General features: G+C 53.9%; 1 protein-coding gene across 1 annotated transcript in view; it reads left to right on the top strand.

Annotated features, from left to right (window-relative positions):
• MLLT1 (MLLT1 super elongation complex subunit) overlaps positions 1-23891 on the top strand; it is a 63169-nt gene that overhangs the window by 6476 nt on the left and 32802 nt on the right. Inside the window, 2 exon segments of the mRNA XM_032307910.1 lie at positions 3131-3311; positions 10373-10455. Of these exon segments, the coding sequence (XP_032163801.1) occupies positions 3131-3311; positions 10373-10455 (264 nt within the window).

Below are 23891 nucleotides of genomic sequence, written 5' to 3'. Positions count from 1 at the left end.
GAGCCCCAGCCGATCAGAGCTGCTGAGAATTGCAGCCGGGCAGACTCTGGGGAGACCTCTCCGTCCGGAGGAGCTTAACTCCGAAAAACCGAAAGTCAGAGTCCTTTGCTGGCGTATGGTCACAATCCTGCGTTTTTAGTCCACCTGTAACCCCCCGGCAGGCCAGGGAATGTCTCCCGATTTCTCAGGGGGAGGCCAGGTGGGCGAGAAAGGCAGAGTTTCTGTCCTGTGTGTGAGGGCGTCGGGGGTTGCCGCCCACTCGGGGTAACATAAATACGGTTCGGGCTCGTTTCCGTGGAACGTGGCCTGTGTGCGGTGCTCTGTGGGTGGATGCCTGTGGCGGATTTGAGCATTACTTGTTTATCCAGACGTTTGCTCCCGCGTCTGTAGCTTTTGGTGTGGTGTTTCCCCCTGGAGTGTCCCCTGTCGCCTGTCCTCCTGCCCCGCACCCCTGTCGCCTCTTGGCATCGGCACTGTCCCCTGCCCTGGGTCTTGGGGCTGAACTTCCCGTCTCTCCTCCTTCCACTCTTTTTTTTTTTTTTTAATGTTTATGTATTTATTTATTATTTATATCGTCCGTCCCCCAAGTGGGGGACTCGAACTCACAGCTCCTGCATCAAGAGCCTCACGCTCTACCGACTGAGCCACTCAGGCACAATCTGTCCACTCGTGAGTCCTGCCAGTTCTCCCATTTCAGACTCGTCTAAATCTTTTCTAGCCACTCCCTCTGGTTGCCTCCTAGCAGGCTTGTCGTTTGTCTGTCCTTTTCTGCCTTCAGCCTAAACTGTACACAATTGCCGGGGAATTTTGACTCAGATAGTGTTTCCTTGCATCCATCATTTGCTTATAGTTGGCTTTCATTTCGGCTGTGGGGAATCTGAATGCTCCATTCCGATCCCCACCTGTCCCTCCAGTGGCCCCGGGACCTAGAGAGCCCCTGCTTTCTCCCCTGTGGAGCCCCACAGTGATTGATCCCGGGCTGGGGTCCTTCTACTCTGTGGTTTACAGTTGGCTCGCTAAGTGCGCGGAGCCTCCCACTAGCCTTTCCAGGCGCTGGGACCCACCCCGTCCTTATCAGTGTCCTTATTGGCCCTTCCCTCTTGGAAAGCACCACTTAGAATTTGCTGCCCTAGGAAGGCTCTCTAGTTTAAATTTTCCCTCGTATTAACTGATGCCTCATGTATAGTGGTTCGAAGGTGGAAGTAAAAGGACAAGCTAGATGTGATCCCTGAGGAGGCAGCGGTGAGCAGCCACGGAGCAGGGGGGTGGAGGGTGTGCATGAGTGCGTGCCATGGAGGGGGTTGTATCCAGACTGCCGCAGAGCCTCCAAGGCAAGCCACCAGCTTGGGGACGGCTCACGTGCTTGTGTGTGTGTGCGTGCACGCGTGCCCGCTCAACCCAGAAAACCTACATGTGGATGGCAAGACACACTCTGACTTCAAAAAGCTTAAAAAGTGAGAAACGATGAGCATCTTGGACTTGAGGAGACACACAGGCGGGAGATGGGAGGTGTGCTGAGGCGTTCGGACTTTATTCTAAGGGAGTGGGGAGCCATGGAAAGCTGAACCGGCGGAGCGATGGGCTGTGTGTGTCCTGCTTTCCTGGCAGTGACCCAGAGCGCAGGGACAGAGGGAGGACCCCATTGTGGAGATCTTCTCTCTGGTGCGGGGAAGGGGGCGGGGATTGCATAAGGTCAGCTGGGGAGAGAGGGGGTCCAGAGTACAGAGCAGGAGGTCTCTGGTGGGTGGTGGGCAGCAGCGGGGACGGTGGTTCCCTGGAGGGGGGCGTTGCTGAGGAAGTGTGCATTGCACGGCACCCAGCACCGAGCTCTTGGCTGTCTCAGCGCTTGGGAACACGTGTCCACTTGGCCTCTGCTTTCTTTGTAACATTCTTGCATTGGATACTAGGTGTCAGGCTGTATCCATGAGGAGCCCGGGGAGGACCTTCCGAGCAGAGTGGGTGTTTACTGTGGGCTCCCTGTAGGTGGTTTTGGCCCGCCCAGGCGTAAACGCCTTGTGGCTTGGTGTTCATTGGGGTGGAACTGACATGAGCTACGTCACACTTTGGGCGCAGTGTCACACAAACGTGCGTGAGGAAGGGAGCCTGGCTGCTGGGGCTGCGGGTCCGCCTGGGACCCGTCCCCCCGCTGGCTTCATCCTGGGCCCTCCCTTCTCGCTGTGTACCACCATTCTGCCCTTAAAACAGAAAGCGTGTGTCTGTGTGGACTCAGGTGACCCCAAGGGTCTCTTTCCCCACAGGCTTCCCATGGGATGGAGGAGAGGGAACACGCTTTCATCAAGGAGCTTGGGGACCTGACCGACTAGCGAGGGCAGATGGCAGAGGGGTTCAGGGAGCAGGCCCTTGGGGGGACACACCTGTGCTTGAATCTGGGCCCTGCTCCCTAGCCGAGGACAGTGGGCTGCTCAGCAGCCCAATTGTTTCCTCTGTTTCCTCATCTGTGGAATGAAGGAACTGCGCTGTGGGTCACACTGGGAGATGTATTCTGAGAGCTCGTGGTGAGGGTTCCAGCTCTGGACAGGGAGCCGCCCCCGAGAGTCAGACGTCAGAGCAGAGCCAACAGATTGTGAGCCGATGAGCTCCAGCAGTGACAGATGCTGAGAACATAGGATGTGACACAGTGTGACGGGGGTGGTGGTGGGTGCTTTCAGATCGGGGGATGGGGGGGGTCTTCCCAGAGGAGGTGACACTCAAGCCGAGACTTCAGTGACAGAAATGAGCCAGCCGTGGAAGAGCCTAGGGAAAGAGCACCCGAGGCAGAGGGAACCGCAGGTGCCGAGGTCCCGAGATAGGAGTGAGCAGGGCTTGCTGGAGGAACCTGGGCCGGTCGTCCGGCTGGACGGCGGATGAGGGTGAGGACGGGAGGAAACAGAGGGCCTCCAGTGGGCAGGCTGGGGAGAGAGGGCCTGACCAGCCGCTCGCACCGTGTCCGGTCCGCTGTAAGTACAGGGAGGCTCTTTGCACTCTTGTGGGTTGAAACTCCGTGGCTCGAGAGTCTTGTCTCTTCCTGTGGCCAGCGCCGACCGAGCTCTGTGGGCGACGGGGTGTGATGGCTTGCAGTTCCCTGCTTTGGGCTTTTCACTGACCCGTGCTGCCCTCTCTCTCCCTCCAGTGCACTGTCCAGGTCAAGTTAGAGCTGGGACACCGTGCCCAACTGCGCAAGAAGCCCACCACGGAGGGGTTCACCCACGATTGGATGGTGTTTGTCCGTGGCCCCGAGCAATGTGAAATCCAGCACTTCGTGGAGAAAGTGGTCTTCCGGCTGCACGACAGCTTCCCCAAGCCCAAGCGCGGTGAGTGCTTCCGGCCTTGGCGGGGCAGCCCCGCGGGGGCCGAGTGGTGGGACGTAACCCGTGTGTCTTCCTCCTTGAAAGTCTTGTTTCCTCCCTCTCCCTGGGAGCAGCGGGGCCCGCGTGCCGAGCTGCGGACTCGCACCCATGTCCGTGCTGGAGGGAAGGTACCCAGCCGGGATGCGGCCCTTCGCTGACCCTCAGATACAGTGGTTTTCCTCCCTTTGCTCCACTTCTCCTTCCCCTGATGAGTTCGCTGTAGGGAAAACCCAAAGGAGGTGGGGACTGTGTCTGGTGTCACTGTTTAGACTTGGGCTCCCAGAAGCATCCAGAGCACGGAGCCCGTAGCCAGTGGGTGGGGAGGCTGACTTCCTCCTACCTGGTGAGTAATCAGGAAATTGCTTATTGGGCCTACTTTTGAGGATGAGAGATGCCATTTTAAGAATTCGTGATATTTGGGGCAAAAAGCATAAAGGGTTCTCATTTCCCCGCAGTCCTGTTCTGTGTGCTCTCTCCCTCGCTGCTCCCCCCTCAGACTGCTGCTGGGCAGAAGGAGGGGCCTCATGCGTGTACTCGGCGCAGGTCCCAATGGCCTGTGGCCCAGCGGTCTGACGGGGCAGAGAGGTGGGAGCTCACCCAGCTTACGGGGGTCAGAGAGCACTCCCTGGGGAATTTGGGATGAAGTTGGTGACCGTCTCCTTAGCTCTCTGGGGGCCGGTGCCATGTCTGCTTTCCTCGCCATGGAGTCCCCCGGGTGAAGCGCAACACGTCACGGGTCCAGTAATTAACTTCTTGAACGGGGGTGTTGATAAAGGAGAGAAGGACTTTTTTGCTGGAGAAGGACTTCAGGGCAGGGAGAGCTGCTGCTGAGCCCTCCACCCCCAGTGCTGGGGAGAGGGGGCTGCGCGGGAGCAAGCGAGGATGGCCTCAGGCAGGAGCAGGAGCAGGAGCAGGAGCAGGAGCAGGAGCACGGTGTGGAAATCCCTGGGGGCTGGGGCCTGTGCCAGCCAGTGACTTGTGGTCTAGTGGGGAAGTGATGTCTCTTGCTCATGCAGAAAGTTCTGGTTCACAAGGGAAGGCAACTGGAGATTCCTAGCGCCGTGGTAGCCATTTCTTTTTTTTCTGGTTTCCTTCATGGGCCGTCAGCCATTCTTTCCCTGGTTTCTCCTCTCCTGGGTCCTCACCCTCTTCCTTTTCCTCCTTTGCTTCCTGAGCGTCCGGAGGACAGCGGCTCTGCTTACTACGCCAGCAGGTGTCTGGCAGCACCGTCAGGAGTTAGAGCCGCGGTGCTTCCCGGCAACTCCCTGCTCAGCTCTCCCGCGGGCGGGGTCCCTGTGCAGTCTCCCCGCAGCGCCCTGACCGATGCGAGACAGCCTCAGGAGGGCCCCGGGAGCCGCCTGTGCTTTAAAGCAGGGTCTGCGCACTGGCCTGGGGCTGGGGGAGCGCCCCTGCTTGTTCCCGGCTCCCGCACGCCCCTTGACCCCAGCGGGCCTGCTCTGTCCGTGCTGCCCTCTGGGACTGGGCCCTCCGCGCCTCCTTAGGCAGTTTCCTCTCCAGTTCTTTGCCGTCACCCTCCCCCGTCTGCTCCCCTTCTGTCTGGGCTGGCCCTGGCGGGATGTTTCCATCCACCTTTAAGCTGTTCATTTCATCTTTGTGTCCCCCTCCCCCCGCCCTGGGCACCCGAAGTGACACGAACGGCAGTCTGCGGTTCCCATGCGCTTGCTCTGTGCTGTGCTTGTGGCAGCCTTGCTGCGTGGGGCCCCCCAGAATCCCTGCAGGCAGATGTGCTCACTGGGGTTCAGAGAGGCCCTGTAGCCCGCGGCGGTCACGTGGAGGTGGCACCTGCTACGTTCCAGGTACCTAGGAAACGGGGTGACGAGTGGGGCGCGCTCTCTGAACGCGGCAGCTCGGGGGCAGAGGTGGGATCCGTGGCTGTGGCGTGCCGGTGGCGAGGTCTGTCTGTGAGCACGGACGCCCGAGCCCGGGGAGCCACTGCCCGGAAATTGGCCCATCGTGACCACGGTGGTGTTGACCAAACTCATCGTGCTGGCTGTCAGCGAGCCATGGATCAGGTTAGAGAGAGTGAACTTCGCACGGGGCGCTCTGAGATTACACTTGGTATACTTAAAAAGTGTTTTTTCAATCAAATGCGTACTCCTAACAGACCCAACAGCAGCGTGCGGGGCAGGAGGTCTCCCTTTCTGTCTCACACTGGCCGTGCTGCCCCAGGGCACTCGAGCCCTTTCTGGATTTCTCCTTCCCGAACATCTTAAAGTAGTAGAAGCAAATTTGCTACATCTCGATTTTCCAAATTAAAACGATGTTTTTAACTTACCAGCTCTATCCTAAACTCCGGCCCTTCTCCAGCATCTCCTCTAACGTTTTGTAGGTAAGTGATTCGTTTTCAGTGGTTGTCTTTGTGACTTTGAACAAGGAGGCCGAGCTGCTGGCCTTCTGGGTCGTCCGCATCCTTGGAGGCAGACCTCTGGCTACCTGGTCTAACTCAAGGTTTCGGTGCCCAGCCACCCACATGCTGCATGCTTCGTAGACTTTTTCTGTGTTTTTGCTTTTGTTTTCATTTCTTTCCCTCCTTAGGCCCCTTTAACAAATTATAAGTGTTACTTAACTTGTCCTCCCCCCCCCCCACGGGGGGAGAGATTTATGTCTTGCCGTATGCAGTTTGCTGCTGTAACCCTAACGCTGAAAGGATACAGTAGGGGCTTACTAAATATTTATTGAGTAAATGAATAGGGACAGCCCCGTCAACTTTCGTCTGTGCTTTCTGACTTTCCACCTGGGAAGAGAAAGACCTGAGAACGCCCGTCTTTCCTTGAACCTTCTTGGAGGCTGCCCTTCTGCTCCCATATTAGGGGATAATTCTAGAAGTTGGAAACCAGCTGTTCTGTTGATTCTGTACCTTGTTGGGCTGGTCATTGGCAGGATTTCATTTATCCTCTGAGCTCCCGGCCACCCAAAGGACAATGCTCAAGGTTGTGTCAAGGTCAGATGGGTCCTTTTTATCATTCTTGGTTAAAATTTCACCCTGTTTACTTTGCTTCTTGTTTGGACATAACTTTGAATAATTTGCTTATACCCTCTTTTCCCCCTTGTGTTGTTCTTCAACATCCAAAGCGCTTTGCGTTTTCACATCCTCTTGATCATTTCCTTTATTTGGTGGAGTCTCCCCCCCATAAAGCCCCCCGATATTTCATTCTGGTTCTCCGTATCTTCCTTCTCTAATTAGGACTGGCAGCTGTCAAGGCCACCTCCTAGCCGTTACCCTGGGCCTTTATTGCTCTCCTGGGGGGGGATCTATTTATTACCCCGTGTTTTGGCTTGTTGTTTTACTGGAGTCCTTTCCAAAGTAATGTCCCAAGAGACTAATTCCTGAAGCACTTTCTGAAGAGAGGCACGTGGGACGTAAGCTCTGACTTCTGTGCACTGGAAAGCGCCACTCACCCTGTGTCACACTGGACTGATAGTCTGGTTGGGTATAATACTTCGTGGGAGAGCGCAGTCTCGGAGCCCCTTTAATACTGCTTCATCGTCTTCAGGGACTCTGGTGCTCGTTCTGATGTTGCTGTGGGGGCTGCCTTGCACGGTTCTCTGCTTTCCTCTAGGAGCACTTAGGTGCCTTCTATAGTGTTGTTTCTGGGGTCTTTCTGTTGTTCTTTTTGTTGTTACTGTGGGGTATTTGGTGTCTTTTTTTTTTAAGATTTTATTTATTTTTTAGACAGAGATCACAAGTAGGCAGAGAGGCAGACAGGGAGAGAGGAGGAAGCAGGCTCCCTGCTGAGCAGAGATCTCGATGCGGGGCTCAATCCCAGGACCCCGAGACCATGACCCGAGCCAAAGGCAGAGGCCCCCAGCCCACTGCGCCACCCAGGCGCCCCTGGTGTCTTTCATTTTTAACTCTGGAAAGTTTTCTTCTACTTCTTTGACAATTTCTATTTTCTCTCTCTCTCTCTCCCACACCCCTGCACCCGCCCTACCCCCGCCCGGGATGCTGCTTTACTCCTGTATGCGTCTTTTCACGTGTAGAACAGAAACAGTTGTATCCCTCTCACAAGGTTGTCCTGAGGATTAAGCGCGTTAATATGTATCAAGTGTTAGGAACAGTGCCTGGCCCACAGTAGGTTCCGTATAAATATTAGGTGCTGTTACTGTTTGATCTGAAGTGTTTCTTTATATCTCACTCTTAAAAATGTGTCTTTTTCCCCTGCGTCTTGGCACGTTTCCTCCACTCCAATTTCTAGTCTTCGCATTGAGATATAAAATTTAAGTGCTCTATTTGTAACATCTGAAAGCCCTTTCCTGCTCTCCAGCGGTCCTTTTTAAAGTATTTTGTTTCTATTTGTTGGGCAGATCTTGGATCTGAGGACATTGGCTCTAGTTTGTTGTTCTCCCCAAGTTCTCATGTGGTCTCCAAATGATTCCTGTTTCTTACTTTCTTTTTTTTTTTTTAAGAGTTTATTTAGTTGAGAGAGAGAGAGAGCAAGAGAGAACACAAGCAGGGGGAGGGAAGGAGGGAAAGCAGGCTTGTTGCTGGGCAGAGAGCCCCACGTGGGGCTCGATCCCAGGACTCTGGCATCACGACCTGAGCCAAAGGCAGATTCCTAACCCACGGAGCCCCCCAGGCGCCCCTGAATTATTCCAGTTTCTCTGGGTTCTTTCCTCTGGGTGGGAACTCTCACTGAAAGTGCTCTGTAAGGCAGAGTGGACTTGGTTGACCTGCAGGCTTCTGATTGGGGAGAGGAGCCCCCAACTGCAAGATGAGGAAATGACCCCCTGTGATGGAAGGGGGGTCACCGTGGCTGGATCTGGGAACTGAGGTCAGGCTGGCCAGGGGGGAGGCCAGTTACGACAGAGCACCTTACAACACCCTCGAGGGCTTGAAGTTGGTCCTGAGGGCAGTGGGGAGCCACCAGGGACACGGTCTGGTTCACAGTTCAGAATGGTCATCATAACTGCCTGTGCAGAAGATTCCCAGGAGTGAGCCCGAGACAGAAGGGCCAGCGACATGCTGGGTGGCACCCCATGTGAGCGGCAGGGTGCCGGGGCAGTGGTGCATTCCAGAGTGTTTTGGAGGCAGATGTGGTAGTGCTTGGTGATGGGTGAGCTTGGGAGATGGAGGATTGGGGTGACCTTGGGTCCTTGGGTGGGTGGTGGGCAGCCTGAGTCCTGAGCTGTGGGGTGCTGGGGAAGGGGGGTAAGGAAACATTTGCGTTTCCCACCCAGCCCCCTCGGGCAGGTGTCAGAGAAGCAGAAGGAGACTGCCTGGTGCAGAGGTTTGCTGCTTACCTCACCCGGGCTACCTGGGCTTACTACCTGGTGGCCCAGCCTGTTGTCCTGGAGGCAGGGTTGCTCCTTACTCCTGGGTGGGCTGACCGACAGACCGAGGGGACACACAGCCCTGTAAGCCAGGCCAGACAGAGGCGCCCTCCCGGCCTCCACCGTCACTCCAGCGCCTGACTCTGCCAGCCGCAGACAGTGGCAGAGCGAATGGATGGACGTAGTTGCCGCCGCACTTGGCAGTGATGGTCACACAGAGAGAGTCTGCTGTCAGGTGACAGTGTTCGGGGAGCTCAGCAGAGGCCGCCGGGGCCACTGCTGGCCTCCAGGGGGCTGTGCTCTGTGCTGTGGCCTGTCGTGGAGCTGTTTGGGAGCCCCCTCCCCGACACCTGGTTGGGGGTCAGTCCAGTTGAGTAAGCCGCATTCACCAGCAGTGGGCAAGGTCCTGCACCCTGGAAGTGTCCCTGGGGCCGGCCACAGGGCCTGGCTCCTAGAGTGCCCAGCGAGCACACTGCTGGGGAGGTGGACTTCGAAGGGAACAAGCTCTTCGGCAGGGCAGGGTGGAATGGCCTGGGGGAGTCTTGGTCGTGGCTCCTGGAGCCAAGGCCAGCTCCCCTGCGGCTCATACCCGCTCTGGTCTATGAGGCCCGAGGAGCTCCTGAAGCCTGAGCCGCAAGCCCATCTCCTGCTCCCCTGGGGTTTGCAGACTGGGGTCCCATGCAAGGCCTTCCGGCTAGCCCTGCCTCTGGGGGTCCCTAGTTCTTCCAGACCTACCCTGTTGGCCAGTTTTACTGGGGTAAATGAGAGTCATGACATACTTGACATAATGATATTGGAGATGTTTGAGAGCTGAAGATTTTTGTTAGAAGAAAAAAACTTATACCATTTTAATGGGGAAAAAAAAAAACCCTTTTCATTATGTTCCATGCACTGTTTTCCAGCAGTTTCTGGCCCACTTAAGAATCACCTGACTGGTGCAGACGTGTGCATAATGGTTTTTCACAATTGGCAGGGTGTTTTCCAGTCTCTCACTAGAGTTTGCCTCTGGAGAGGGAGGGGTGGGGACCCAGGGGAGCTGACCTGTACTGTTCTAATTTTTCTTAAAAGCAGGAAGACGGTCTTCTCATGGCAGCATACATGTCAAAACATTGAGGTTCATTCTGGAGAGTGTGGTTGCTGGAGGTCATTTTACTTGTACTTCGCTGTTCTTTTTGGTTTCACCTTTTCTTCCCCCCAACTCTGGGGTTAACGAGTCTCTATTCGGTCACTTGGGAATGCCTTTGGGAGGCACTAAAATGGAACCCAGGGTCCTCCCAGCGAAGACCCGCCGTCACCATCTCCCGTCTCTCCCTGCGTCTGTGACACTGGCGCCCAGCTGGGCCTCCGTTAGCGTGTTAGAGTGAGCAGCAGCAGGCGGCGGGTACGGCCCTCCCTGCCAGGGACGCTGGGGCCCCGCGGGGTCTGGCACCTCACCTCACTGCCCCGATTCAGGTGAGCTCGTGCAGGCCGTGGCTGGCCATGGCCGCTCTGACCTGGCTCGTCTCACGTCCTTCCTGCATCCCTCTGCCACCCTGCTTCCATGGGGGGTCACCTCTCTCCTGCTCACTCCTATGCCTTGTGATGCTTGGAATTCCGTGGGATTCGACACTCCCGGGGGAGCTGGCCTCCAGAAAAGCTGCAGTTCCACCAGGTCGGCTGCGGGCTTGCTGTTGCTGGCGGCTGGGCCTTTGAGTGTGCGGCGAGCTGATGATGCATTTTCCCTTTCTTTTTAGTGTGCAAGGAGCCCCCTTACAAAGTGGAGGAGTCGGGTTACGCGGGCTTCATCATGCCCATCGAGGTGTACTTCAAAAACAAGGTAGGATCCCGGGGCAGCCGCGAGAAGGACACGCTGTTCCCAGAGGAGGAGGTGGAGCCGGGGCTGCACGTGGGGTGGAGTGTTGGGGTCCCTCGGAGCAGACATCCCAGTTAGGGCGCCGGCACACAAAGCGGGGCATCTGTCTCGTGTGGAAGGTGGGGACTGGGGAACCGGCCCATGGGGCGGTGGGTGGGGTTGCACGTGGACGCGGCCTTCTCGGGGAGCAGCCGGGCCACATCCCCGTTCGGTTGCCCTGCAAGTGTGTGTGGGCCCTGCGTCAGCAGTGACATGCCATGACAGGGCCAGATTCCATGGGTGGTCTTAGGGGGTTAGTCACCGGTCGTGCGGCCAAATGCGGAAGTTACGTAGATATCCACCAGTAGGCGAGCGGCTGGATGTGTTTACAGTGCGTCTGTACAGCGTCTTTGATGACCCAGTGCGGTGGGGGGGTTAATTTTGGTTGGAAAAAAGCAAGCTTAGATATATTATTCATAGAGAAAAAGAGGTTCATCAGACATGTTAAAAGGGTAAGCTGGGGGTAGGGTTATAAGGGGTTTTTGTTTAATTTTCTTCTATGTGTGTTTTTTAAACACCGTGACTGTATATATTTGCGTATATTGTTCTGTTCCGTCTGGGCTGCTGTACCTAGATTCCACAGACTGGGTGGCTTACGAACAAGAGAGATGTATTGGCTGGGAGTCCATGATCAGGGCGACCACTGGGTCAGGGAGGGCCCTCTCCCAGGTCACAGACTCCTTGCTGTGTCCTCACATGAAGGGAGAGGCTGCCATGCGTGGGGTCTATTACAAGAACATGCATCCCATTTGTGAGGGCTCCAGCCCCAGGACTTAATCACCTTCTGAGATCCCACCTCCTCCGCCCAACCCCTCGGGGGTTAGGACTTCACAAAGGAATTTGGGGGGGACACATTTGGACCCTAGCATTTTTTTTTTTTTTTTAAAGCCCAGCGATTAAGATTAGAAAAGCCTTCCGGCAGCTTGCCTCTGCTTCTCACAGGCGCCACCTTGAGGCCGTGGTGAGCTTTCCTGGCTCAGAGGTGTGCTTTCCCCCAAGCCGCGCTGACCTTGGAAGCCGGCAGCTCTCTCAGGAAGGAGCTCTCCCTGGGAGGCTGGCAGGTGCCACTGCTTGCCTTATGAGTCCCTTGGTTAGTCCTCTCTTCCGCACACCACCAGGCACCGAGGGCCTCAGGGAATGGTGCTTAGCTGTGCCAACCCGCTGGGAGCCGAGTGCCACTTCAGCGGCTAGGACTTGGTGGGATTTGGCGGTGGGCCCCCCTGGGCCCAGGTCACAGAAGCCTGAGTCATCCCAAGGCTCTTGGGGATCAAGACCCGCGAGGCCTCGGGGTAGCTGCTCTCGAGAGAAGAGGCCAGCCCGTGTGTGCGCGGGCCGGGGCTCCCTGTCTCTTCGGCAAGGGCTGAGTAGGGGAGATGCAGGGGAGAGGCTGCCCTGCTGGGGCTGGGCCTGTAGCAGGCGGCGGGGCAGTCTTCCTGGACCCTACCAGGGTCCAGGAGCGTGGAGAGGGGGCGGGGACTGTGGAGGTGGGCCGGATGCTGGGTGAGTCTCTGGGCAGGGCTCCCTGGCCTTTCCGTTCCCTGGGGGCAGCCTGGGGTGGGGGAGCGTGCTAATAGCCTGCTGACGGCTGGGGAGACTGAGTCCATCTGCAGAAAGCCTTTGGTATTTGTGTGTACCAGTGTTCTGAGGGGCGGCTGGTGTGGGAGTCCTCTGGTCACCTGAGCTCATCTCTGGGTGAACTAGATTGATTCCTTTGAGGTTCAGAAGCAGTTTGGGGTCCCCTGGGCCAGCAAGGCTTTTGTGTTTTCTGAGATCTTTCTGCTCTCTGGTCCCTGACACTGGTGGGAGCTGCGTTTGCCGCCCCCTGGGCAGTGCTGGTGCCCGCCCGGCTTCCCGGTGTTCCCCCAAGGGCCTGCAGGGAGGCTAGGGCTTTGCCTGGGGAGGGGGTCCTGCACAGAGGCTGCACTTTGCTGCGTCGGTGCCACTGGTTCTTGGAGCTCTTGCTCCTGCCCCAGGACCTTTGCTGCTCTCCAGGTTTTCTCTCGAAACGCTGGCAAGAAGCGGGAGTGTTTGGTGCTTGTGCCTTAGCTGGCCCCGTTCCTGTGGCGGCTTCTGCAGCCTCTGCTCGTGGTTCTCTCTGCCCGGGCCTCTCCCACTGGGAGGGGGTGCTCCGTATCATGTACCCCAGAGAAGGCACGGTGCTCTGGCCGCTGGGAGGGGTCTCAGGGACCGTCCAGACCCTGTTCCAGCTTCTTGGCCATGAGCCAAATGGAGCCTTCAGGGGGGCTACCCCTCTGGAGGAGAGGTGGTGCTCAGTGTTGAGCAGGGAGGCAGCAGGGGCTCCGGCCCTCACTGCCTCACCCCTCCTGGTCCCCGGAGTTCGCTGCTGGAAGCCCCACCCCAGCTCCAGGGCCGCTCTCTGTCTTCTCTGAGAGCTGCAGGAGCCCATGGGCGCCCCCGTAAGGACTGCTGGATCGGGGTCGCCAATTACAGCGTGACACAGAAGCTTTTTTTTTTTCTTTCTTCCTTTTTTCAGCTTCACTGAGGTGTAACTGACAAAATGATAGGACATTGAAGATGCACCACGTGGTGGTTTGGCCGACGTGCCTGTTTGTAAGAGGATTTTCCCATCGAGTTAGAACTGACACATCCATCACCTCACACACCCCTTTTTTTTTCTTTTGGAGAACATTTAAGTTCTCTCAGCAGATTTCAGTTAGTGGTCGTGTCATCAGCTTAGTCCCGTGTTGCACATCAGATCCTCAGGCCTTGTCCATCTTACGACTGATTATTTGCACCCTCTTACCAAGCCTCCCCACTTCTCCCGCCCCCCAGCCCGATAACTACTCTCTTCTCTCTGTTTCTAGGATTTTCTTATTGTTTTAGGTTCCACACATAAGGGATGCTACGTGGTGTGTCTGTCTCTGTCTGGCTTTATTTCACATAGCGTAATCTCTCTAGGTTCATCTACGAAGGATTTTCTTCTTCGGAATCCCAGTCCGTTGGGATTTCCCAAGCCCATAGAATATTCCACTGTGTGTGCAGACACACGTCCACACACTGGCCACATTTTCTTGATCCACTCATCCACCAACGGACCCGTCGGGGGCTCACTGCAGAGGCATTTTTTTCTGGTTTTGAAGCTGGTGCCAGGCCCCCATGTCTCCAAGCCCCTCGAGGCACTGGGGACTCTGAGGCCCGGAGAGGGTGTCTCCTCCTCCAGCTTGCACGGCGGGTTGGCAGCAAGCCGACACAGCCCAGTGTTGTCTCCCGTCTGGCACGTCCGCTGCTTGGGATTGCGAGTGGTGAAGTTCACTTCCTAACGGCGGCAAATCATTTCAGTGATTAGGAACACTTGTCCCAGAGACGATCTGCTCCTCTCCCCTTTTATGTTTGGTCCGTGGAAGAACTGCCCGCTGGAGTGTCCCTCCAGCTGAGTTGTTACCCTGTGTTTACAGACTCTCAGGCCATGTATCTGAGGGCAGCCCTTGGAGGGAGAGTCAAGCACCTGCCCTTTGCTCTCCCCTGGCTTGGCAGGTGGCTTTGTGGAACCAGCTGTATGTTGGAGGATGTTGGGCAGGGCGTGGTTGTGCTGTTTGCTCAGCGCCGCCCCCCAGCCTTATGTGGCGGGGGGAGATGGAGGCCCATCATATGCGGAAGTTCCAGGTGTTACAAAACCCGGATAGAGCGGGTGCAACTTGCCCAGCCCCCTGGGAGCCTCAGGAAAGGTCTCCACCGTGGTTCACGGTGGAGACCGGCTGCGTCTTGTAATGCTCCCCCTGAACCTTGCATTGGGACTTCCTGTACTAAGCTTCCAGGTTCTACCCCTCTGTTCTCCCCCTTGTGGGGAACAGAGGGAATTCTGGGTGACCCTTTGGCCACAGGATGCGTCCTTCCTGCGCACAGCGCCCTCACCTACACTGGGGCATCCAGGAAGCAGAGGGTGTCCTCAGTCCCGGTGTGCTCTTCTGGGATCCTTGGGCTTTCGTACTGGGAGTGAGCCGGTGTGCATGTGTCTTGCAAGAGTGCGGCGGGACCCCTGGGCTCCTGGAGCCTCTCTGTTCCCAGTTCCTCTGCCAGACCCTGTGTGGCGCCACTTCCCCAGGTGACCCTTTAGGGGGCGCACGTGTGCAGCTTACTGCCCTGGTGTGTCCAGCCGGCCAACCCCCGTGGATTGTAGTTCAAGTTAAAAGAGTTTTTTTCGAGTCTGGTTTCTTGAGGTGCAGTTTAGTTACACTATGATCCTTTCATTTTAGGTATTGTAGGCTTTTAAAATTTTGACTCGTGCTTTCATTCGAAATCTGTTGGTATGAGGCTGTTTTTTTTCTGCTAAAGGAAAGAAAAGGTCCTGTTCCCAGGTGTCCAGGTGTAGACTTGTCTCACCAATTCCTGCCGAGGCCCGTGTGCCTGGGGCGGGAGTGCCGCTGTGAGCCGGTTCTCAGAACTGCAGCACGTTCTTGCTTCGAACCGAAAACTGGCCTCTGTTCCTGGTTTTGCCCCCAGAGCTCTCAAGGATGCCCCTAAACTGGGAAAACCTGGGAAGCAAGGCCCACCGTGGGAAGGGCCCGGGCTGCAAGTCTAGTCGCAGGTCCTGTGGGGGCTGTGCACTGGGCAAGTGCTCTGCGGACGGGGCCTGGAGGAAGGTGATCCCCCCAGTTGGATGAAGGAGCTCCTGGCCACCCAGGCACTTAGTGAAGGCCACTCGGCCCGGGCAGAGCTGGGATTGGAGCCAGCAGAGCCCCTGAGTGCAGGCGCCCACCTGTTCCCTGAACACCCAGGGCGTCCGCTGCTCACAGATCCTGGCGTTTGCTTACATCTGGGGGACAGGGACAGTCGTAGGCATCGTGCTCTGCAACTGTCTCATGTGGGTCCCTGCTTCCGAAGGTGTGGAGAGATCAGACAGTTGTGGGGAGTAACACCAGTTTACTGCCAGAGGAGCTCCTACAGGCTTGGGGTACTGTTCGGAGCAGGGCCGCTGTGAGTGGGTCTGCTGGCGGCTTTTCCGCCCTGGCGAAGACAGGGTCGCCCTTGGTTACTCTGCAGCTGTGGCTGGGCTGAGTTGATCTTTGAGATAGGAAGGGAGTGGGCGCCTTCCTGCCCTGGGCCTCAGTTTCTCTGTCCGCTCCGTGGGGCTCCTAGTGGTGCCTGCCTTCCAGGGCTGGTCGGAAGAGTCAGAGAGGGGACAAGCACAGCGCTTGTCCCAGGGCCCAGCACGGCCCGGACCGGGTGTTTGGGGAGAGCATGTGGTTACTGGGGCCGTTGAGATGGCGGCCTCCCCTGCTGGTTCCTCTGCGTCAGGAAGGTGAGCCGAGAAAGCGGCCTCCGCGGGGCTGGAGAGGGCAGCATTCCAGAGATGGAGAGAGATGCCATTCGGCCTTTCTGCTGAGCGGGGAGGATCTATGCCCACAGCACAAATAAGCGCTTTCTCAAGCAAAGGAGGTTTTCTTGGGTCAGTCACTCTTGACCCCGAATGCAGACGGCGGCGTCTGTGAAATGAAGGAATTCTGCTTCCGTGTTGTTTGGCAGTGGTGCACACGTGAGGCCGCATTCTGTTGGACAGATAAAGCTCTCCTTTCCCCCAGGGGAACAAACGGGGGGGACGGGGCTTCGTCCTACTTCAGAAGCTGTGTGTGTGCACTGTTGGGCATTCTTACTGAGACCACTTCTGGCCGCTAACGAGAGGTGTCCTTTCTGAGAACACTTGTCCAGCTCTGACTCCGTAGCTCTGGCTGGGGGTCCTGTAGGCGAGTCAGTCCTGACACCGTCTGCTCCGAACTAGTCCAGGCCCCACGGATTAAGGACTCGGCCCCAGAGGGACAGCCGCCGCTTCCAGCGCCAGTTGCAAGCCCGGCCTCCGAATGCCCGAGTTCCCACGCCCCCCTCCTCAGGTTACATAATTTGCTAGAACAGCTCAGAAAACTCTGATCAACATTTTCCTTACAGTGGCCAGTTTATGATGAGGGATACGATTCAGGACCAGCCAGCCGGAAGAGGTGTGTGGGGGAGGCGGGGGGGGGCCTGTCTGGAGCTCCCAGGCCCTCCCGGGGCACGCTGCCCTCCTAGCACCTCCTGTGTTCACCAGCCTGGTTCTCCAGACTCCATTGTTTAGGGTTTGTATGGAGATTTAATACGCATCAGCATGATTGGTTAAAATCATTGGCGGTTGGTGACGGACTCAGCCGTCAGCCCCTCACCCGTCTCTGGAGGTTGGGAGGTGGGGCGGGAAGATCCAAGCGGCTCATCGGGACATGGTCTTTTCAAGCAACCAGCATCCCCAACCACCCCTGTCTTCGACCCTGCCAGTGGTTGTCTCGTGAGAACCAAAGACGCCCCTGCCCCTCAGGCCATTCCAAGGGTTTTGGACATCTGTGCCAGGAACCAGGAACAAAGCCCAAGTGTCTTTCTCTGGTACCACAATTGTCAAAAAAAAAGAAAAAATCTTTTTTGAGTGAGGTGAAATTCACATGCAGTGAACCATTTTGAAGTCCGGCCTTTCCGTGTGCCCATCGTCGCCAGCCCCGCCTTCGGGTAGCCTCCAGTCTGCTTTGTGTCCTGCAGGTGTGCCTGTTCCGGACATGTCATGTGAAGGGAGTGGGGTGACATGTGCCCTCCTGCGACTGGCTTCTTACGCTCAGTGTCGTGGTTGCAAAGGTTCCTCCATGTTGGCAGCCGTGTCGGTGCTCCGTGTCTTTTTACGGCCGAGTAATGTTCCCTTCATCCTCAGGAGTTCTGTGACATCCCCGCCTGCCCCGAATCCGTGAAGCCTGAGCCACTGTTGCCGAGGAGGGGAGCCCAGGCTTGGGCTCCTGGGAGCCGCTGGTCACATGTTCACCGACTGGTGGGTCTGTAGTCATGTGTTCTGGGTGCTTCCGTCCACTGACGCCTTATTTAATGTACGCTGTGGCTTCACCAGCCCTGAGCTCACAGCCAACTGCCTGAGCCCGGCTTGTCTGACAAACATTTTCTTTGTAAGGCACCTCACAGCCGGCCTGGGTTTAGGCCCTCGACAGCCCATCAGCATCTTGCTTGGGGCCCTTTCAGAATGTAAGATCACCAGCAAAGAGCACAAAAATGTGGAAACCATGGCCCCGGGTATACCACGAGAAGGACACTTGTTTACCCCAAGGGCTGGGACAGGAAGGCCGAGTTTCACCCCGTTCTGAGTCTGCTGGGAAGAGCGCTGGGAGGCTCCGAGTTTTCACCCCTGCATGCTTGTCTGTGAATGAATGTGAAAGCCGCAGGTGTTGATTGTCGGTTTACAAATAAATTTCAGCGTGTAGCCACGTTCACAGATACGGGGGCGTGAGCGGTGAAGGTCAGCTGGGCTATAGTTTGTTTCCTCGTCCCTCTCCTGCTGGACGTGTGGGCCGTTTCCGCTTACTTGCGGCCACGCGTGGTGCTGCCGTGGACATCCTGGTCCGTGTTCATGTTGGAGTTCTGGCTCCGACTTCTTCCGGGTGTGCACCTAGGAGTGGAGTTCTGGGTCATGTGGAAATTCCGTTGTCGACCGTCATGAGGACCTGCCACACTGTTTGCCCCACTGACTGCGCCATTTTGTATTCCCAGCAGCAATGTGCTTGTCATGTGCTCAGTGCTTGTCATTTTCCATTAAAAAACAATTTTTTTTTAATTGTAGCCTTTCTAGTGGGTATGAAATGGTTATTGAATTGAGGTTTTGATTTGCATTTCCTTAAAGATCGATGATATTTAACATCTCACGTGCTTATTGGCCATTCGTATGTCCTGTTTGGAGAAATGGCTACATACATCCTTGTCTGTTTTTGTTTTTTTTTTAAGATTTTATTTATTTGACAGACAGGGATCACAACTAAGCAGAGAGGCAGGCAGAGAGAGGGGGAAGCGGACTCCCCGCGGAGCAGAGAGCCCGATATGGGGCTTGATCCCAGGACCCTAAGATCATGACCTGAGCCGAAGGCAGAGACTTTAACCCACTGAGCCACCCAGGTGCCCACATTCTTGTCCGTTTTTTAATTCGGTCATTTGTCGTCTTTGTTGTTGAGTTACAAGAGTTCTTCCTGTGTCCTGGATAGTAGACCTTTTCCAGATGTGTGACTTCACAAAATACTTTCTCCTATCCTGTAGGTTGTTTTATCATGTTCTGGTGACATCCTTCAATGTGTAAAAGATTTTGATATTTATGAAGTTCAGTTTCTGTATTTTTGTTTGTTCACGCTTTGAGTGTAAAATCTCAAACTTCTTTGCCAGGTGTGAGGTTGTGAAGGTTTATCCTGTGTTTACTTTCATGGTTTTACATCTTATATTTGGATGGTTGCTCCATTGGGAGTTAATTTCAATATATGCCACGAGGTAGGGTCCTGTTCATTCTTTCGCTTGTGAGTATCCATTTGTCCCGGCACCATTTCCTTAAGAGACGAAGCTTTCTCCTTTGAGTTGTTTCAGCAACCTTGTTGAAAGTTGGATGGCCACGGGTGTTTGGGTTTATTTCTGGACTCTGAGTTCTATTCTATTGCTAATTTTGATTGTTGTAAATTTTTTAAAAGATTTACTTATTTGGGGGACAGGGAGCGTGTGCAGGCACATGCAAGCTGGGTGGGTCAGAGGAAGAGGGAGAAGCAGGCTTCCTGCTGAACCGGGAGCCTGACGTGGGCTCGATCCCTGGACCCCAGGATCACAACCAGAGCCAAAGGCAGATGCTTAACCAACTGAGCCACCCAGATGCCCTGATTGCTGTAAATTTTTTTTTTTTTAAGATTTTATTTGTTTATTGGAGAGAGAGAGAAAGAGAGTCCCCAAGCAGGGGGAGAGGCAGGCAGAGGGAGAAGGAGAAGCAGGCTTCCTGCCGAGCAGAAAGCCCGACACGGGGCTTGATCCAAGAGCCCCAGGATGAAGACCTGAGCCAAAGGGAGATGCTCACCCGACTGAGCCATCCAAGCACCGCTCTGACTGTTGTAATTTTATAGGAAGTTTTGAAATTAGGAATTGTCAGCCCTCCGATTTTGTGGGGGTTTTGTTTCTTTTTTAATGTGGTTTTGGTTCTTTGGGGCCTCTGTGATTTCATACGAGTTTGCTGTTTGGCTTTCCATTTTTGCAAAAGAGACCACTAGAATTTAGGGATTGCACTGAATCTGCAGATCGCCTGGGAAACAGTATTAAGTCTTCCAGTCCAGAAACATGGGAAGTCTTTCCATCTAATTAGGTTTTCTTGAATCAATTTCTTTCAGCAATCTCTTGTACTTTTCAGCGTACAAGTGTTTCACGTTCTTGTTTAAATTTATTCCTAGGTATTTCATTCTTTAGCATGCTGTTATAAGTAGAATTATTTTCCCAATTTTCTTTTGGGATTGTTCATTGATAGTGTATAGAAACACAACTGATTTTGTATGCTGATCCTATACCCTGCAGCTATACCAAATCTGGCTTCTTTGGGATTTTCTACATGTAAGATGCCATGAGCAGGTGGAGATAATATTACTTGTTCCTTTCCAGTTTGGACGCCCACCTCCCTTTCCCCCTTCCTCTCGCTTCGTTGCTCTGGCTGGGAGTTCATTACAGTGCCGAATAGCAATAGTGAAAGTGGCCCATCCTTATCTTGTTCCTGATGGTAAGTTTTAAAGCTTAAGGCTGAGTCTTCAGTGTTACGCCATTGAGTGGTGTTCACGGTGGGTTTTTCACAAATGCCCTTTCCAGGTTAAAGAAGCCTCTTCTATTCCTAGCTTTCTGTTTTCATCCTGAATGGGCCCATTTTTCCCCAAACACTATTTCTGCCTTTGTTGAGATAATCATGTGGGTTTTTTCCCGTTGTTTTATTAATGTGACATACTACGTTTTGATTGTTTTGATTGGTTTTCCTACGTTGAACCACCCTTGCATTCCTGGGATAGATAGCAGTTATACGTATAATCTTTTTTTAGTTTAAATTCAGTTTGCCGACTTAAAGCACATCATTAGTTTCAGGTGTATAATCTTTTAAGTGTGTGATATTGGATGCTTTGTGGATATAAATATCTTTTTTTTTTTTTTTTTTTTTTTTAAAGATTTTATTTATTTATTTGACAGAGAGAAATCACAAGTAGATGGAGAGGCAGACAGAGAGAGAGAGAGAGAGAAGCAGGCTCCCTGCTGAGCAGAGAGCCCGATGCGGGCTTCGATCCCAGGACCCTGAGATCATGACCTGAGCCGAAGGCAGCGGCTTAACCCACTGAGCCACCCAGGCGCCCGGATATAAATATCTTTAAGGATATTTTATTCACAGGGGCTGTTGGTCTGTTGTTTTCTTTTGCTGTCTTTGTCTTTGGTGTTAAAGTAATGCTCGCTTCATAGAACACGTTAGGAAGTATTCCCTCCTCTTCTGTTTTCGGAAGAGTTTGAGCAGAATTGGTGTTAATTCTTGTCTTTTTCCCTGATGACTGAAGGCTTTGAGCATGTTTTCATATGCTTATTTGTCATTCTGTCTAGTGAGGAGTCTGTTCAAAATGCCTGCCATTTTCTAAAAGTTGAGCTGTTTGTTCTCATACCGAATTTGTGAGATTCCTTTATATTTCTGGGTGCCCGTCCTTTGTGATCACTGTCATTGGATGGCTGCTCTCCGGCTCTCAGCAGTCTTGCAAAGCGCTGAAGTTCTTGATTTTGATGCAGTCCATTTTATTGATTTTGGTTTTTCTGGTTTGGGGCGTGTGGGTGTTTGTGTGTGTCTATGATGCAGTGTGTGCTGTTTTAGCCATTTTTACATGGGCCGTTCGTGTATGTGTACAATACCGTGCAGCCATCACTCCTTTTGGAGCTTCCAGAGCTTTTCGGTCATCCCAGGTAAAACCAAACCAGTGGAATGATAACCACTCCTCCCCCTGCCCTTGGTAACCACTGTTCTACTTTCTTTGTCTGTGAACTTGCTGTAGGTAGCTCACACGCGTGCAAGCGTACGATACGGGTCCTTCGTTGGTGGCCCTTCCTGCACATCGTGTTCTCAGGGCTCGCCCCGTTGTCGTGTGTGACAGGGTCTCGTGTCTTTTTAAAGCTGAATAGTATTCTGTGGTGCGGTGTACCCACCACATTTGGCTTTTCCCCACGTCTATCTATAGACCCTTGGCTTGCTGCCATGTTTTAGCTACCGGGAACACTGCTGTTGGGAACGTGAGTGCAGAAATATCCCTTTGAGGTCCTGCTTTCGCTTCTGTTGGGTATATGTCCAGAAGTGCAGTTACCGGAATATATGGTAAATCTGTTTTTAATATTTTGCGGAACCACCGTGCCGTTTTCCTCCACAGCTGTGCTCTCACGACGGCGTCGAAGGCAGTGGCCGCGAAAGAATTCTCCAGACGTTGTGTGTTGCAGCTTCCCAAGTTTATATAAATGGCGCGGGGACAGGAGCCGTGGGCAGAGGGAGCTGCACTTCTGTATGAAGCTGGTGGTTGGTGCTCAGTGCTCAAGGGGGAAGGCACGTGCGAGGAGTATTAGGTCATAAATCTTTTCTTCAAGCTTCTACTCGTAGAACCACTTTCGTAAGATTTCTCCGGTGCTTATCGCTCGGTTGGACAGTAACTGTCGGTGAGATGTGTAGGCAGTCATGAGACCCTCTAAGAATGTGGCAACCAGCTCGTATCAGGTCCCTATCAGAACTGCTGTAGGTCAGCCTTCCGGACTAAAGGTGAACGTTTTCCTGCTTCTGTCCCTCATCAGTACTGAAGTTTTAAGAACATGAAGTCTTCCAGTCCATTTATGTGCTCTTTAATTTCTTTCAGCAGGGTTTGGTGGCTTGGTGGCTTTTATTGTACAGTTCTTTTACCCTTGGTTAATTCCTAAGTATTTTATCCTTTTTGAGGCTATTGTAAGCAGACTGGTTTTCCTAATTTGTTTTCACTTTGGTCATTGTTAGTGTATAGAAATGCAGTTGATTTTTTGTGTTGATTTTGTATCCCGTAACTTTGCTAATTTATTTATTAGTTCTGTGTGTGTATGTGAGGTGTCCTAGGTTTTCGACAGATAAGAGGTTATCATCTGCTTAACAGATAATTTTACTTTCTCCTTCTCAATTTAGATGCCTTTTTATTTTTCTTTTCTTTTTCTTGCCTAGTGCTCTGACTGCGACTTCCAGCGCTCTGTCAGCTGGAAGTGGTAACAGGTGTCCCAGCCTTGTTGCTGAGCTTAGAGGAAGGGGGTTCAGCCTTTCACCATTGAGTGATGTTGGCTGTGGGTTTTCCATATGTGGCTTGTATTACATTGAGGTGGTTTCCTTCTGTTTATAGTTTGCTGAGTGTTGTTTTTTTTTTTTTTAATCACAGGAGGGTGTTGAATTGTGTCCAGTGTTCTTTCTGCATTATTGAGATGACCATGTGGTTTTTGTGTTTTTTTTTTTCCCGTATTGTTACACTTCCGATAATTTTATACTTAGGAAAAAAGTATTTAATGATAACCCAGGCCAGGGGCCGTGTAGCCCCCGTGGTCCCCACAGCCTCTCTGAGCTTGGCCTTCCCTTATAGCCTTTCTCCTGGCACACTCTTCTTTTGCTTTTCCATGGTCCTTAAATGCGTGTATGTGTGTTTGTCTGCCGTCTGGCTCTCCCACTAGAACATCAGCTCCAGAGGGTGGTGGCCCAGCAGTCGTGCGCTCCACTGTGTGCTGGCCTCCAGCGCGGAGATGGCACCGGGTAGATCTCTGTGGAACGAGTGACTGCATGGACAGATGGATTCTGGAGGGGCAGCCGTGTACTCCCAGAAGCCTTGGGACATGGTCGGCAACCCCCAGCTTTTTAAAAACAGGAGAGAGTCCTAGAACAGGAAATTCACCAGCTTCAATGAATGATTCCGTGGCCGTCTGGTGCCTTCACCATGTCATGCAATCACTGCCTGTACCTGGTCCCAAAGTATGTCCTTCTGCCCCAAAGTAAAGCCTGTCTCCAGTGTGACCCTTGGTGTCTGGCTCCTTCGACTTGGTGGCACTGTAGGAGCTCGTCCACATGGTAACCTGTATCAGAACCTCGTTCTTTTTCACGGCTGAGTAGCACCCCACAGCATGGCCGTCTCTCTGTTTGTGTCTGTCATCACACGTCTGCTGCCATGGACACATACGTGCGTGTGCTGGTTTGAACACCAGGGTTCCGTCCTTTGGGCAGATACCTAATGGACTCGCTGGGTCATACGGGATTTCTGTTTAACTTCTTTCTCTCTCTCTCTTTTTTTAAAGTAGCTTCCTCGCCCATCATGGGGCTCAAACTCATGACCCTGAGATGAGCCACATGCTCTTCCAGCCGAGCCAGCCAGGTGCTCCAATGTTTAACTTTTGAAGGGACCAGCAAACTGTTCTCTGCAGCCGCTGCATGTTACGTCCCCACCAGCAGCGTGCCTGGGTCCCAGCCTCCTCTGCACCCTTGTCCCGCTGTCCTTTGCTCGCTGGGTTTCTCAGTCATGGCCGTCCTACTGGGTGGG

This window comes from Mustela erminea, chromosome 1 (genome assembly GCF_009829155.1).
Source record: "Mustela erminea isolate mMusErm1 chromosome 1, mMusErm1.Pri, whole genome shotgun sequence".
Lineage (NCBI taxonomy): Eukaryota > Metazoa > Chordata > Mammalia > Carnivora > Mustelidae > Mustela > Mustela erminea.
This window is presented reverse-complemented; position numbering and strand designations above follow the sequence as displayed.